Source organism: Scyliorhinus torazame, chromosome 12 (assembly GCF_047496885.1).
Source record: "Scyliorhinus torazame isolate Kashiwa2021f chromosome 12, sScyTor2.1, whole genome shotgun sequence".
In the NCBI taxonomy this organism is placed as follows: domain Eukaryota; kingdom Metazoa; phylum Chordata; class Chondrichthyes; order Carcharhiniformes; family Scyliorhinidae; genus Scyliorhinus; species Scyliorhinus torazame.
This window is the reverse complement of record NC_092718.1, coordinates 221742456-221756820: the sequence shown is the minus strand read 5'-3', so window position 1 is coordinate 221756820 and position 14365 is coordinate 221742456. Positions and strand designations below refer to the sequence as shown.

The window sequence follows — 14365 nt, the reverse complement described above, 5'->3', positions numbered from 1 at the left end:
CCCCACACCCTTCTATATCACACCCAGTCTAATCCCACTCCCCCCTCACTCCCCCCAGCCTTTAATATCCCACCCAGTCTAATCCCACTCTCCCCTCACTCCCCACACCCTTTAAAATCCCACCCAGTCTAATCCCACTCCCCCCACCCTTTAATATCCCACCCAATCTAATCCCACTCCCCCCTCACTCCCCACACCCTTTAATATCCCACCCAGTCTAATCCCACTCTCCCCGCACCCTTTAATATCCCACCCAGTCTAATCCCACTCTCCCCCTCACTCCCCTCACCCTTTAATATCCCACCCAGTCTAATTCCACTCTCCCCTCACTCCCCCCACCGTTTAATATCCCACCCAGTCTAATCCCACTCTCCCCTCACTCCCCTCACCCTTTAATATCCCACCCAGTCTAATCCCACTCTCCCCTCACTCCCCAAACCCTTTAAAATCCCACCCAGTCTAATCCCACTCCCCCCACCCTTTAATATCCCACCCAATCTAATCCCACTCCCCCCTCACTCCCCACACCCTTTAATATCCCACCCAGTCTAATCCCACTCTCCCCGCACCCTTTAATATCCCACCCAGTCTAATCCCACTCTCCCCTCACTCCCCAAACCCTTTAAAATCCCACCCAGTCTAATCCCACTCCCCCCACCCTTTAATATCCCACCCAGTCTAATCCCACTCCCCCCTCACTCCCCCCACCCAGTCTAATCCCACTCCCCCTTACACCCCCCACCCTTTAATATCCCACCCAGTCTAATCCCACTCTCCCCCCTCACTCCCCCCACCCTTTAATATCCCACCCAGTCTAATCCCACTCCCCCCTCACTCCCCCACCCTTTAATATCCACCCAGTCTAATCCCACTCTCCCCTCACCCTTTAATATCCCATCCAGTCTAATCCCACTCTCCCCCTCACTCCCCCCACTCTTTAATATCCCACCCAGTCTAATCCCACTCCCCCCTCACTCCCCCCACCCTTTAATATCCACCCAGTCTAATCCCACTCTCCCCTCACCCTTTAATATCCCACCCAGTATAATCCCACTCTCCCCATCACTCCCCCCACCGTTTAATATCCCACCCAGTCTAATCCCACTCCCCCCTCACTCCCCACACCCTTTAATATCACACCCAGTCTAATCCCACTCTCCCTGCACCCTTTAATATCCCACCCAGTCTAATCCCACGCTCCCCCCTCACTCCCCACACCCTTTAATATCCCATCCAGTCTAATCCCACTCTCCCCTCACTCCCCACACCCTTTAATATCACACCCAGTCTAATCCCACTCTCCCCCCTCACTCCCCACACCCTTTAATATCACACCCAGTCTAATCCCACTCTCCCCCTTACTCCCCACACCCTTTAATATCCCACCCAGTCTAATCCCACGCTCCCCCCTCACTCCCCACACCCTTTAATATCCCACCCAGTCAACAGTCACGGGGCAGCACGGTCATGCAGTGGTTAACACTGCTGCCTGACGGCGCCGAGGTCCCAGGTTCGATCCCGGCTCTGGGTCACTGTCTGTGTGGAGTTTGCACATTCTCCCCGTGTCTGCGTGGGTCTCACCCCCACAACCCAAAGATGTGCAGGGCAGGTGGATTGGCCACGCTAAATTCCCCCTTAATTGGAAAAAATGTATTGGGTACTCTAACTTTTTTTTTTAAATGATCCCCCCAGTCCAGTCCTGAAAGTTACGACTCCCTGGCATCTGTGGTCACAAATATTTTTCAAAGTTGTACCACATCTCACATCAGGGGCTGGTTTAGCTCACTGGGTGAAAGCAGACCCAGGCAGGCCAGCAGCACGGTTCAATTCCCGTACCAGCCTCCCCGAACAGGCGCCGGAATGTGGCGACTAGGGGCTTTTCACAGTAACTTCATTGAAGCCTGCTTGTGACAATAAGCGATTTTCATTTCATTTCATTTCATCTCCGGAATGTGCCTCCACCCTGAGGGGTCCTCGTTGCGCCCTGGCTGGTACAGCAATGCCCGTGTTCCCGGGTGGGGCTGCCAGTGGGACAATGATCCTGTCCCTTCCATTTGGCCAGGTGGCGGATGCTGATTGGGCGGTGCTCTGCGGAGTGCCCCCCGAGCTCAGCTCAGTGACGTTCCAGGTGAGTGAGCCTCAGTGCCACTCCCAGAGTCCCATTACTTCCCCGAGGCGCAGGGAGATCTCAAAAAGAGGGTTTGATAATGAATTCAGAATAATGTTTGAGACACAGTAAAGACCAGAGTGAAACTGGGGGCTCACCACAGCGGCTGGGTGCCAGAAATTGTGTGCGAATTACTCACTGAAAAAACACTCTCCTGTCACATGGTCACAAGACGCTCCGAGGCAGCTGCACCAGGCTGAACACTTCATCCCATAGGATCCATCCGAACAGGTGACGTTACAGCTACAAAACCAACAGAAAACGGCTGAGATAAATGTGGAGAAAGTGGGTTCTGGAAGGTCGAGAAGGATTCACTAACCCATTGAACACTGATCATAGATCATAGAATTTACAGTGCAGAAGGAGGCCATTCGGCCCATCGAGTCTGCACCGGCTCTGGGAAAGAGCACCCTACCCAAGGTCAACACCTCCACCCTATCCCCACAACCCAGTAACCCCACCCAACACTAAGGGCAATTTTGGACACAAAGGGCAATTTATCACGGCCAATCCACTAAACCTGCACATCTTTGGACTGTGGGAGGAAACCGGAGCACCCGGAGGAAACCCACGCACACACGGGGAGGATGTGCAGACTCCGCACAGACAGTGACCCAAGCCGGAATCGAACCTGGGACCCTGAAGCTGTGAAGCAATTGTGCTATCCACAATGCTACCGTGCTGCCCTTAATCGCATGATGATTCTGTACCGACTTCAAAATATATCGCCGTTCCTTCACTGTCGCTGGGTCACCACCCTAAAACTCCCTCCCTAACAGCACAGAGAGTGGACCTACACCACAGGGGCAGCAGCTTTTCGAGATGGCAGCTCAGAACCACCTTCCCGAGGACAGTTAGGGATGGGCAATAAATGCTGGTCTGTCAGCAACCCGCAAATAAATTAAAAAACCTACGCAGACATTCTCAACCTGCTGAATAAACAGTGACTCTGGACAGTTACACAGTGAGTGATCCACACCCTGCTGAATAAACAGTGACTCTGTACAGTTACACAGTGAGTGATCCTCACCCTGCTGAATAAACAGTGACTCTGTACAGTTACACAGTGAGTGATCCACACCCTGCTGAATAAACAGTGACTCTGTACAGTTACACAGTGAGTGACCCTCACCCTGCTGAATAAACAGTGACTCTGTACAGTTACACAGTCAGTGACCCCCATCCTGAATAAACAGTGACTCTGTACAGTTACACAGTGAGTGATCCTCACCATGCTGAATAAACAGTGACTCTGTACAGTTACACAGTGAGTGATCATCACCCTGCTGAATAAACAGTGACTCTGTACAGTTACACAGTGAGTGATCCTTACCATGCTGAATAAACAGTGACTCCGTACAGTTACACAGTGAGTGACCCCCACCCTGAATAAACAGTGACTCTGTACAGTTACACAGTGAGTGATCCTCACCCTGAATAAACAGTGACTCTGTACAGTTACACAGTGAGTGATCATCACCCTGCTGAATAAACAGTGACTCTGTACAGTTACACAGTGAGTGATCCTTACCATGCTGAATAAACAGTGACTCCGTACAGTTACACAGTGAGTGACCCCCACCCTGAATAAACAGTGACTCTGTACAGTTACACAGTGAGTGATCCTCACCCTGAATAAACAGTGACTCTGTACAGTTACACAGTGAGTGATCCTCACCCTGCTGAATAAACAGTGACTCTGTACAGTTACAGTGAGTGATCCTCACCCTGAATAAACAGTGACTCTGTACAGTTACACAGTGAGTGATCCTCACCCTGAATAAACAGTGACTCTGTACAGTTACACAGTGAGTGATCCTCACCCTGAATAAACAGTGACTCTGTACAGTCACACAGTGAGTGATCCTCACCCTGAATAAACAGTGACTCTGTACAGTTACACAGTGAGTGATCCTCACCCTGCTGAATAAACAGTGACTCTGTACAGTTACATAGTGAGTGATCCTCCCCCTGAATAAACAGTGACGCTGTACAGTTACACAGTGAGTGATCCTCAGGCTGAATAAACAGTGACTCTGTAAAGTTGCACAGTGAGTGATCCTCACACTGCTGAATAAACAGTGACTCTGTACAGTTACAGTGAGTGACCCTCACCCTGCTGAATAAACAGTGACTCTGTACAGTTACACAGTGAGTGACCATCACCCTGCTGAATAAACAGTGACTCTGTACAGTTACACAGTGAGTGATCCTCACCCTGAATAAACAGTGACTCTGTACAGTTACACAGTGAGTGATCCTCACCCTGAATAAACAGTGACTATGTACAGTTACACAGTGAGTGACCCTCACCCTGCTGAATAAACAGTGACTCTGTACAGTTTCACAGTGAGTGATCGTCAGGCTGAATAAACAGTGACTCTGTACAGTTACACAGTGAGTGATCCTCACCCTGCTGAATAAACAGCGACTCTGTACAGTTACACAGTGAGTGATCCCCACCCTGCTGAATAAACAGTGACTCTGTACAGTTACACAGTGAGTGATCCTCACCCTGCTGAATAAACAGCGACTCTGTACAGTTACGCAGTGTGTGATCCCCACCCTGCTGAATAAACAGTGACTCTGTACAGTGATACAGTGAGTGATCCTCACCCTGCTGAATAAACAGTGACTCTGCACAGTTACACAGTGAGTGATCCTCACCCTGCTGAATAAACAGTGACTCTGTACAGTTACACAGAGAGTGACCCTCACCCTGCTGAATAAACAGTAACTCTGTACAGTTACACAGTGAGTGATCCTCACCCTGAATAAACAGTGACTCTGTACAGTTACACAGTGAGTGACCCTCACCCTGCTGAATAAACAGTGACTCTGTACAGTTACACAGTGAGTGATCCCAACCCTGCTGAATAAACAGTGACTCTGTACAGTTACACAGTGAGTGATCCTCACCCTGAATAAACAGTGACTCTGTACAGTTACACAGTGAGTGATCCTCACCTTGCTGAATAAACAGTGACTCTGTACAGTTACACAGTGAGTGATCCTCACCCTGAATAAACAGTGACTCTGTACAGTTACACAGTGAGTGATCCTCACCCTGCTGAATAAACAGTGACTCTGTACAGTTACACAGTGAGTGATCCTCACCCTGCTGAATAAACAGTGACTCTGTACAGTTACACAGTGAGTGATCCTCATCCTGAATAAACAGTGACTCTGTACAGTTACACAGTGAGTGATCCTCACCTTGCTGAATAAACAGTGACTCTGTACAGTTACACAGTGAGTGATCCTCACCCTGAATAAACAGTGACTGTGTCCAGTTACACAGTGAGTGACCCTCACCCTGCTGAATAAACAGTGACTCTGTACAGTTACACAGTGAATGATCCTCACCCTGAATAAACAGTGACTCTGTAGAGTTACACAGTGAGTGAATCTTACCCTGCTGAATAAACAGTGACTCTGTACAGTTACACAGTCAGTGATCCTCACCCTGCTGAATAAACAGTGAATCTGTACAGTTACACAGTGAGTGATCCTCACCCTGCTGAATAAACAGTGACTCTGTACAGTTACAGTGAGTGACCCTCACCCTGCTGAATAAACAGCGACTCTGTACAGTTACACAGTGAGTGACCCTCACCCTGCTGAATAAACAGTGGCTCTGTACAGTTACACAGTGAGTGATACTCACCCTGAATAAACAGTGACTCTGTACAGTTACACAGTGAGTGATCCTCACCCTGAATAAACAGTGACTCTGTACAGTTACACAGTGAGTGATCCTCACCCTGCTGAATAAACAGTGACTCTGTACAGTTACACAGTGAGTGATCCTCACCCTGAATAAACAGTGACTCTGTACAGTTACACAGTGAGTGAATCTTACCCTGCTGAATAAACAGTGACTCTGTACAGTTACAGTCAGTGATCCTCACCCTGCTGAATAAACAGTGAATCTGTACAGTTACACAGTGAGTGATCCTCACCCTGCTGAATAAACAGTGACTCTGTACAGTTACAGTGAGTGACCCTCACCCTGCTGAATAAACAGCGACTCTGTACAGTTACACAGTGAGTGACCCTCACCCTGCTGAATAAACAGTGGCTCTGTACAGTTACACAGTGAGTGATACTCACCCTGAATAAACAGTGACTCTGTACAGTTACACAGTGAGTGATCCTCACGCTGAATAAACAGTGATTCTGTACAGTTACACAGTGAGTGATCCTCACCCTGAATAAACAGTGACTCTGTACAGTTACACAGTGAGTGATCCTCACCCTGAATAAACAGTGACTATGTACAGTTACACAGTGAGTGACCCTCACCCTGCTGAATAAACAGTGACTCTGTACAGTTTCACAGTGAGTGATCGTCAGGCTGAATAAACAGTGACTCTGTACAGTTACACAGTGAGTGATCCTCACCCTGCTGAATAAACAGCGACTCTGTACAGTTACACAGTGAGTGATCCCCACCCTGCTGAATAAACAGTGACTCTGTACAGTTACACAGAGAGTGACCCTCACCCTGCTGAATAAACAGTAACTCTGTACAGTTACACAGTGAGTGATCCTCACCCTGAATAAACAGTGACTCTGTACAGTTACACAGTGAGTGATCCTCACCCTGAATAAACACTGACTCTGTATAGTTACACAGTGAGTGATCCTCACCCTGGTGAATAAACAGCGACTCTGTACAGTTACGCAGTGTGTGATCCCCACCCTGCTGAATAAACAGTGACTCTGTACAGTGATACAGTGAGTGATCCTCACCCTGCTGAATAAACAGTGACTCTGCACAGTTACACAGTGAGTGATCCTCACCCTGCTGAATAAACAGTGACTCTGTACAGTTACACAGAGAGTGACCCTCACCCTGCTGAATAAACAGTAACTCTGTACAGTTACACAGTGAGTGGTCCTCACCCTGAATAAACAGTGACTCTGTACAGTTACACAGTGAGTGATCCTCACCCTGCTGAATAAACAGCGACTCTGTACAGTTACACAGTGAGTGATCCCAACCCTGCTGAATAAACAGTGACTCTGTACAATTACACAGAGAGTGATCCTCACTCTGAATAAACAGTGACTCTGTACAGTTACACAGTGAGTGATCCCAACCCTGCTGAATAAACAGTGACTCTGTACAGTTACACAGTGAGTGATCTTCACCCTGAATAAACAGTGACTCTGTACAGTTACACAGTGAGTGATCCTCACCCTGAATAAACAGTGACTCTGTACAGCTACACAGTGAGTGATCCTCACCTTGCTGAATAAACAGTGACTCTGTACAGTTACACAGTGAGTGAACCTCACCCTGAATAAACAGTGACTCTGTACAGTTACACAGTGAGTGATCCTCATCCTGAATAAACAGTGACTCTGTACAGTTACACAGTGAGTGACCCTCACCCTGCTGAATAAACAGTGACTCTGTACAGTTACGCAGTGTGTGATCCCCACCCTGCTGAATAAACAGTGACTCTGTACAGTTACACAGTGAGTGATCCTCACCCTGAATAAACAGTGACTCTGTACAGTTACACAGTGAGTGACCCTCACCCTGCTGAATAAACAGTGACTCTGTACAGTTACACAGTCAGTGATCCTCACCCTGCTGAATAAACAGTGAATCTGTACAGTTACACAGTGAGTGATCCTCACCCTGCTGAATAAACAGTGACTCTGTACAGTTACAGTGAGTGACCCTCACCCTGCTGAATAAACAGCGACTCTGTACAGTTACACAGTGAGTGACCCTCACCCTGCTGAATAAACAGTGGCTCTGTACAGTTACACAGTGAGTGATACTCACCCTGAATAAACAGTACTCTGTACAGTTACACAGTGAGTGATCCTCACGCTGAATAAACAGTGATTCTGTACAGTTACACAGTGAGTGATCCTCACCCTGAATAAACAGTGACTCTGTACAGATACACAGTGAGTGATCCTCACCCTGAATAAGCAGTGATTCTGTACAGTTACACAGTGAGTGACCCTCACCCTGAATAAACAGTGGCCCTGTACAGTTACACAGTGAGTGATTCTCGCCCTGCTGAATAAACAGTGACCCTGTACAGTTACACAGTGAGTGACCCTCACCCTGAATAAACAGTGACTCGGTACAGTTACACAGTGAGTGATCCCCACCCTGCTGAATGAACAGTGACTCTGTACAGTGACGCAGTGAGTGATCCTCACCCTGAATAAACAGTGACTCTGTACAGTTACACAGTGAGTGATCCCCACCCTGCTGAATAAACAGTGACTCTGTACAGTTACACAGTGAGTGATCCTCACCATGCTGAATAAACAGTGACTCTGTACAGTTACACAGTTTGTGATCCTCACCCTGCTGAATAAACATTGACTCTGTACAGTTACACAGTGAGTGATCCTCACCCTGAATAAACAGTGACTCTGTACAGTTACACAGTGAGTGATCCTCACCCTGAATAAACAGTGACTCTGTACAGTTACACAGTGAGTGATCCTCACCCTGCTGAATAAACAGTGACTACAGTTACACAGTGAGTGATCCTCACTCTGAATAAACAGTGACTCTGTACAGTTACACAGTGAGTGATCCTCACCCTGAATAAACAGTGACTCTGTACAGTTACACAGTGAGTGATCCTCACCCTGCTGAATAAACAGGGACTGTACAGTTACACAGTGAGTGATCCTCATCTGAATAAACCGTGACTCTGAACTGTTACACAGTGAGTGATCCTCCCCCTGAATAAACAGTGACTATGTACAGTTACACAGTGAGTGATCCTCACCCTGCTGAATAAACAGTGACTCTGTACAGTTACACAGTGAGTGATCCTCACCCTGCTGAATAAACAGGGACTCTGTACAGTTACACAGTGAGTGATCCTCACCCTGAATAAACAGTGACCATGTCCAGTTACACAGTGAGTGATCCTCACCCTGAATAAACAGTGACTCTGAACAATTACACAGTGAGTGATCCACAGCCTGCTGAATAAACAGTGACTCTGTACAGTTCCACAGTGAGTGATCCTCACCCTGCTGAATAAACAGTGACTCCGTACAGTTACACAGTGAGTGACCGTCAGGCTGAATAAACAGTGACTCTGTACAGTTACACAGTGAGTGATCCTCACCCTGCTGAATAAACAGTGACTCTGTACAGTTACACAGTGAGTGATCTTCACCCAGCTGAATAAACAGTGTCTCTGTACAGTTACACTGTGAGTGATCCTCACCCTGAGTAAACAGTGACTCTGTACAGTTACATAGTGAGTGATCCTCACCCTGAATAAACAGTGACTCTGTACAGTTACACAGTGAGTGATCCTCACCCTGAATAAACAGTGACTCTGTACAGTTACACAGTGGGTGACCCTCACCCTGAATAAACAGTGACTCTGTAGTGTTACACAGTGAGTGATCCTCACCCTGAATAAACAGTGACTCTGTACAGTTACACAGTGAGTGATCCTCATCCTGAATAAACAGTGACTCTGTACAGTTACACAGTGAGTGATTCTCACCCTGATGAATAAACAGTGATTCTGTACAGTTACACAGTGAGTGATCCTCACCCTGGATAAACAGTGACTCTGTACAGTTACACAGTGAGTGACCCTCACCCTGCTGAATAAACAGTGATTCTGTACAGTTATACAGTGAGTGATCCTCACTCTGAATAAACAGTGACTCTGTACAGTTACACAGTGAGTGATCCTCACCCTGCTGAATAAACAGTGACTCTGTACAGTTACACAGTGAGTGACCCTCACCCTGCTGAATAAACAGTGACTCTGTACAGTTACACAGTGAGTGATTCTTACCCGGAATAAACAGTGACTCTGTACAGTTACACAGTGAGTGATTCTCGCCCTGCTGAATAAACAGTGACTCGGTACAGTTACACAGTGAGTGATCCTCACCCTGCTGAATAAACAGTGACTCTGTACAGTTACACAGTGAGTGATCCTCACCCTGAATAAACAGTGACTCTGTACAGTAACACAGTGAGTGATCCTCACCCTGCTGAATAAACAGTGACTCTGTACAGTTACACAGTGAGTGATCCTCACCCTGAATAAACAGTGACTCTGTACAGTTACACAGTGAGTGATCCTCACCCTGCTGAATAAACAGTGAATCTGTACAGTTAAACAGAGAGTGGTCCTCACCCTGAATAAACAGTGACTCTGTACAGTTACACAGTGAGTGACCCTCACCCTGAATAAACAGTGACTCTGTACAGTTACACAGTGAGTGATCCTCACCCTGAATAAACAGTGACTCTGTACAGTTACACAGTGAGTGATCCTCACCCTGCTGAGAAAACAGTGACTCTGTACAGTTCCCAGTGAGTGATCCTCACCCTGATGAATAAACAGTGATTCTGTACAGTTACACAGTGAGTGATCCTCACCCTGGATAAAGAGTGACTCTGTACAGTTACACAGTGAGTGACCCTCACCCTGCTGAATAAACAGTGATTCTGTACAGTTATACAGTGAGTGATCCTCACTCTGAATAAACAGTGACTCTTTACAGTTACACAGTGAGTGATCCTCACCCTGGATCAACAGTGACTCTGTACAGTTACACAGTGAGTGATCCTCACCCTGGATAAACAGTGACTCTGTACAGTTACACAGTGAGTGACCCTCACCCTGCTGAATAAACAGTGATTCTGTACAGTTATACAGTGAGTGATCCTCACTCTGAATAAACAGTGACTCTATACAGTTACACAGTGAGTGATCCTCACCCTGCTGAATAAACAGTGACTCTGTACAGTTACACAGTGAGTGATCCTCACCCTGAATAAACAGTGACTCTGTACAGTTACACAGTGAGTGATCCTCACCCGGAATAAACAGTGATTCTGTACAGTTACACAGTGAGTGACCCTCACCCTGAATAAACAGTGACTCTGTGCAGTTACACAGTGAGTGACCCTCACCCTGCTGAATAAACAGTGACTCTGTACAGTTACACAGTGAGTGATTCTTACCCGGAATATACAGTGACTCTGTACAGTTACACAGTGAGTGATTCTCGCCCTGCTGAATAAACAGTGACTCTGTACAGTTACACAGTGAGTGATCCTCACCCTGCTGAATAAACAGTGACTGTACAGTTACACAGTGAGTGATCCACACCCTGAATAAACAGTGACTCTGTACAGTTACACAGTGAGTGTCCCTCACCTTGAATAAACAGTGACTCTGTACAGTTACACAGTGAGTGACCCTCACCCTGCTGAATAAACAGTGACTCTGTACAGTTACACAGTGAGTGATCCTCACCCTGAATAAACAGTGACTCTGTACAGTTACACAGTGAGTGACCCTCACCCTGCTGAATAAACAGTGACTCTGTACAGTTACACAGTGAGTGATCCTCACCCTGCTGAATAAACAGTGACTCTGTACAGTTACGCAGTGAGTGATCCTCACCCGGCTGAATAAACAGTGACTCTGTACAGTTACACAGTGAGTGATCCTCACCCTGCTGAATAAACAGTGACTCTGTACAGTTACACAGTGAGTGACCCTCACCATGAATAAACAGTGACTCTGTACAGTTACACAGTGAGTGATCCTCACCCTGAATAAACAGTGACTCTGTACAGTTACACAGTGAGTGACCCTCACCCTGCTGAATAAACAGTGACTCTTTACAGTTACACAGTGAGTGATCCTCACCCTGAATAAACAGTGACTCTGTACAGTTACACAGTGAGTGACCCTCACCCTGAATAAACAGTGACTCTGTACAGTTCCACAGTGAGTGATCCTCACCCTGCTGAATAAACAGTGACTCCGTACAGTTACACAGTGAGTGACCGTCAGGCTGAATAAACAGTGACTCTGTACAGTTACACAGTGAGTGATCCTCACCCTGCTGAATAAACAGTGACTCTGTACAGTTACACAGTGAGTGATCTTCACCCAGCTGAATAAACAGTGTCTCTGTACAGTTACACTGTGAGTGATCCTCACCCTGAGTAAACAGTGACTCTGTACAGTTACATAGTGAGTGATCCTCACCCTGAATAAACAGTGACTCTGTACAGTTACACAGTGAGTGATCCTCACCCTGAATAAACAGTGACTCTGTACAGTTACACAGTGGGTGACCCTCACCCTGAATAAACAGTGACTCTGTAGTGTTACACAGTGAGTGATCCTCACCCTGAATAAACAGTGACTCTGTACAGTTACACAGTGAGTGATCCTCATCCTGAATAAACAGTGACTCTGTACAGTTACACAGTGAGTGATTCTCACCCTGATGAATAAACAGTGATTCTGTACAGTTACACAGTGAGTGATCCTCACCCTGGATAAACAGTGACTCTGTACAGTTACACAGTGAGTGACCCTCACCCTGCTGAATAAACAGTGATTCTGTACAGTTATACAGTGAGTGATCCTCACTCTGAATAAACAGTGACTCTGTACAGTTACACAGTGAGTGATCCTCACCCTGCTGAATAAACAGTGACTCTGTACAGTTACACAGTGAGTGACCCTCACCCTGCTGAATAAACAGTGACTCTGTACAGTTACACAGTGAGTGATTCTTACCCGGAATAAACAGTGACTCTGTACAGTTACACAGTGAGTGATTCTCGCCCTGCTGAATAAACAGTGACTCGGTACAGTTACACAGTGAGTGATCCTCACCCTGCTGAATAAACAGTGACTCTGTACAGTTACACAGTGAGTGATCCTCACCCTGAATAAACAGTGACTCTGTACAGTAACACAGTGAGTGATCCTCACCCTGCTGAATAAACAGTGACTCTGTACAGTTACACAGTGAGTGATCCTCACCCTGAATAAACAGTGACTCTGTACAGTTACACAGTGAGTGATCCTCACCCTGCTGAATAAACAGTGAATCTGTACAGTTAAACAGAGAGTGGTCCTCACCCTGAATAAACAGTGACTCTGTACAGTTACACAGTGAGTGACCCTCACCCTGAATAAACAGTGACTCTGTACAGTTACACAGTGAGTGATCCTCACCCTGAATAAACAGTGACTCTGTACAGTTACACAGTGAGTGATCCTCACCCTGCTGAGAAAACAGTGACTCTGTACAGTTCCCAGTGAGTGATCCTCACCCTGATGAATAAACAGTGATTCTGTACAGTTACACAGTGAGTGATCCTCACCCTGGATAAAGAGTGACTCTGTACAGTTACACAGTGAGTGACCCTCACCCTGCTGAATAAACAGTGATTCTGTACAGTTATACAGTGAGTGATCCTCACTCTGAATAAACAGTGACTCTTTACAGTTACACAGTGAGTGATCCTCACCCTGGATCAACAGTGACTCTGTACAGTTACACAGTGAGTGATCCTCACCCTGGATAAACAGTGACTCTGTACAGTTACACAGTGAGTGACCCTCACCCTGCTGAATAAACAGTGATTCTGTACAGTTATACAGTGAGTGATCCTCACTCTGAATAAACAGTGACTCTATACAGTTACACAGTGAGTGATCCTCACCCTGCTGAATAAACAGTGACTCTGTACAGTTACACAGTGAGTGATCCTCACCCTGAATAAACAGTGACTCTGTACAGTTACACAGTGAGTGATCCTCACCCGGAATAAACAGTGATTCTGTACAGTTACACAGTGAGTGACCCTCACCCTGAATAAACAGTGACTCTGTGCAGTTACACAGTGAGTGACCCTCACCCTGCTGAATAAACAGTGACTCTGTACAGTTACACAGTGAGTGATTCTTACCCGGAATATACAGTGACTCTGTACAGTTACACAGTGAGTGATTCTCGCCCTGCTGAATAAACAGTGACTCTGTACAGTTACACAGTGAGTGATCCTCACCCTGCTGAATAAACAGTGACTGTACAGTTACACAGTGAGTGATCCACACCCTGAATAAACAGTGACTCTGTACAGTTACACAGTGAGTGTCCCTCACCTTGAATAAACAGTGACTCTGTACAGTTACACAGTGAGTGACCCTCACCCTGCTGAATAAACAGTGACTCTGTACAGTTACACAGTGAGTGATCCTCACCCTGAATAAACAGTGACTCTGTACAGTTACACAGTGAGTGACCCTCACCCTGCTGAATAAACAGTGACTCTGTACAGTTACACAGTGAGTGATCCTCACCCTGCTGAATAAACAGTGACTCTGTACAGTTACGCAGTGAGTGATCCTC

General features: G+C 46.6%; 1 protein-coding gene across 1 annotated transcript in view; it reads right to left on the bottom strand.

Moving 5' to 3' along the window:
- The window catches only part of LOC140387012 (scavenger receptor class F member 2-like), a 218139-nt gene that overhangs the window by 156930 nt on the left and 46844 nt on the right, over positions 1-14365 (bottom strand). The window contains 1 exon segment of the mRNA XM_072469986.1: positions 2307-2410. Within this exon segment, the coding sequence (XP_072326087.1) occupies positions 2307-2410 (104 nt within the window).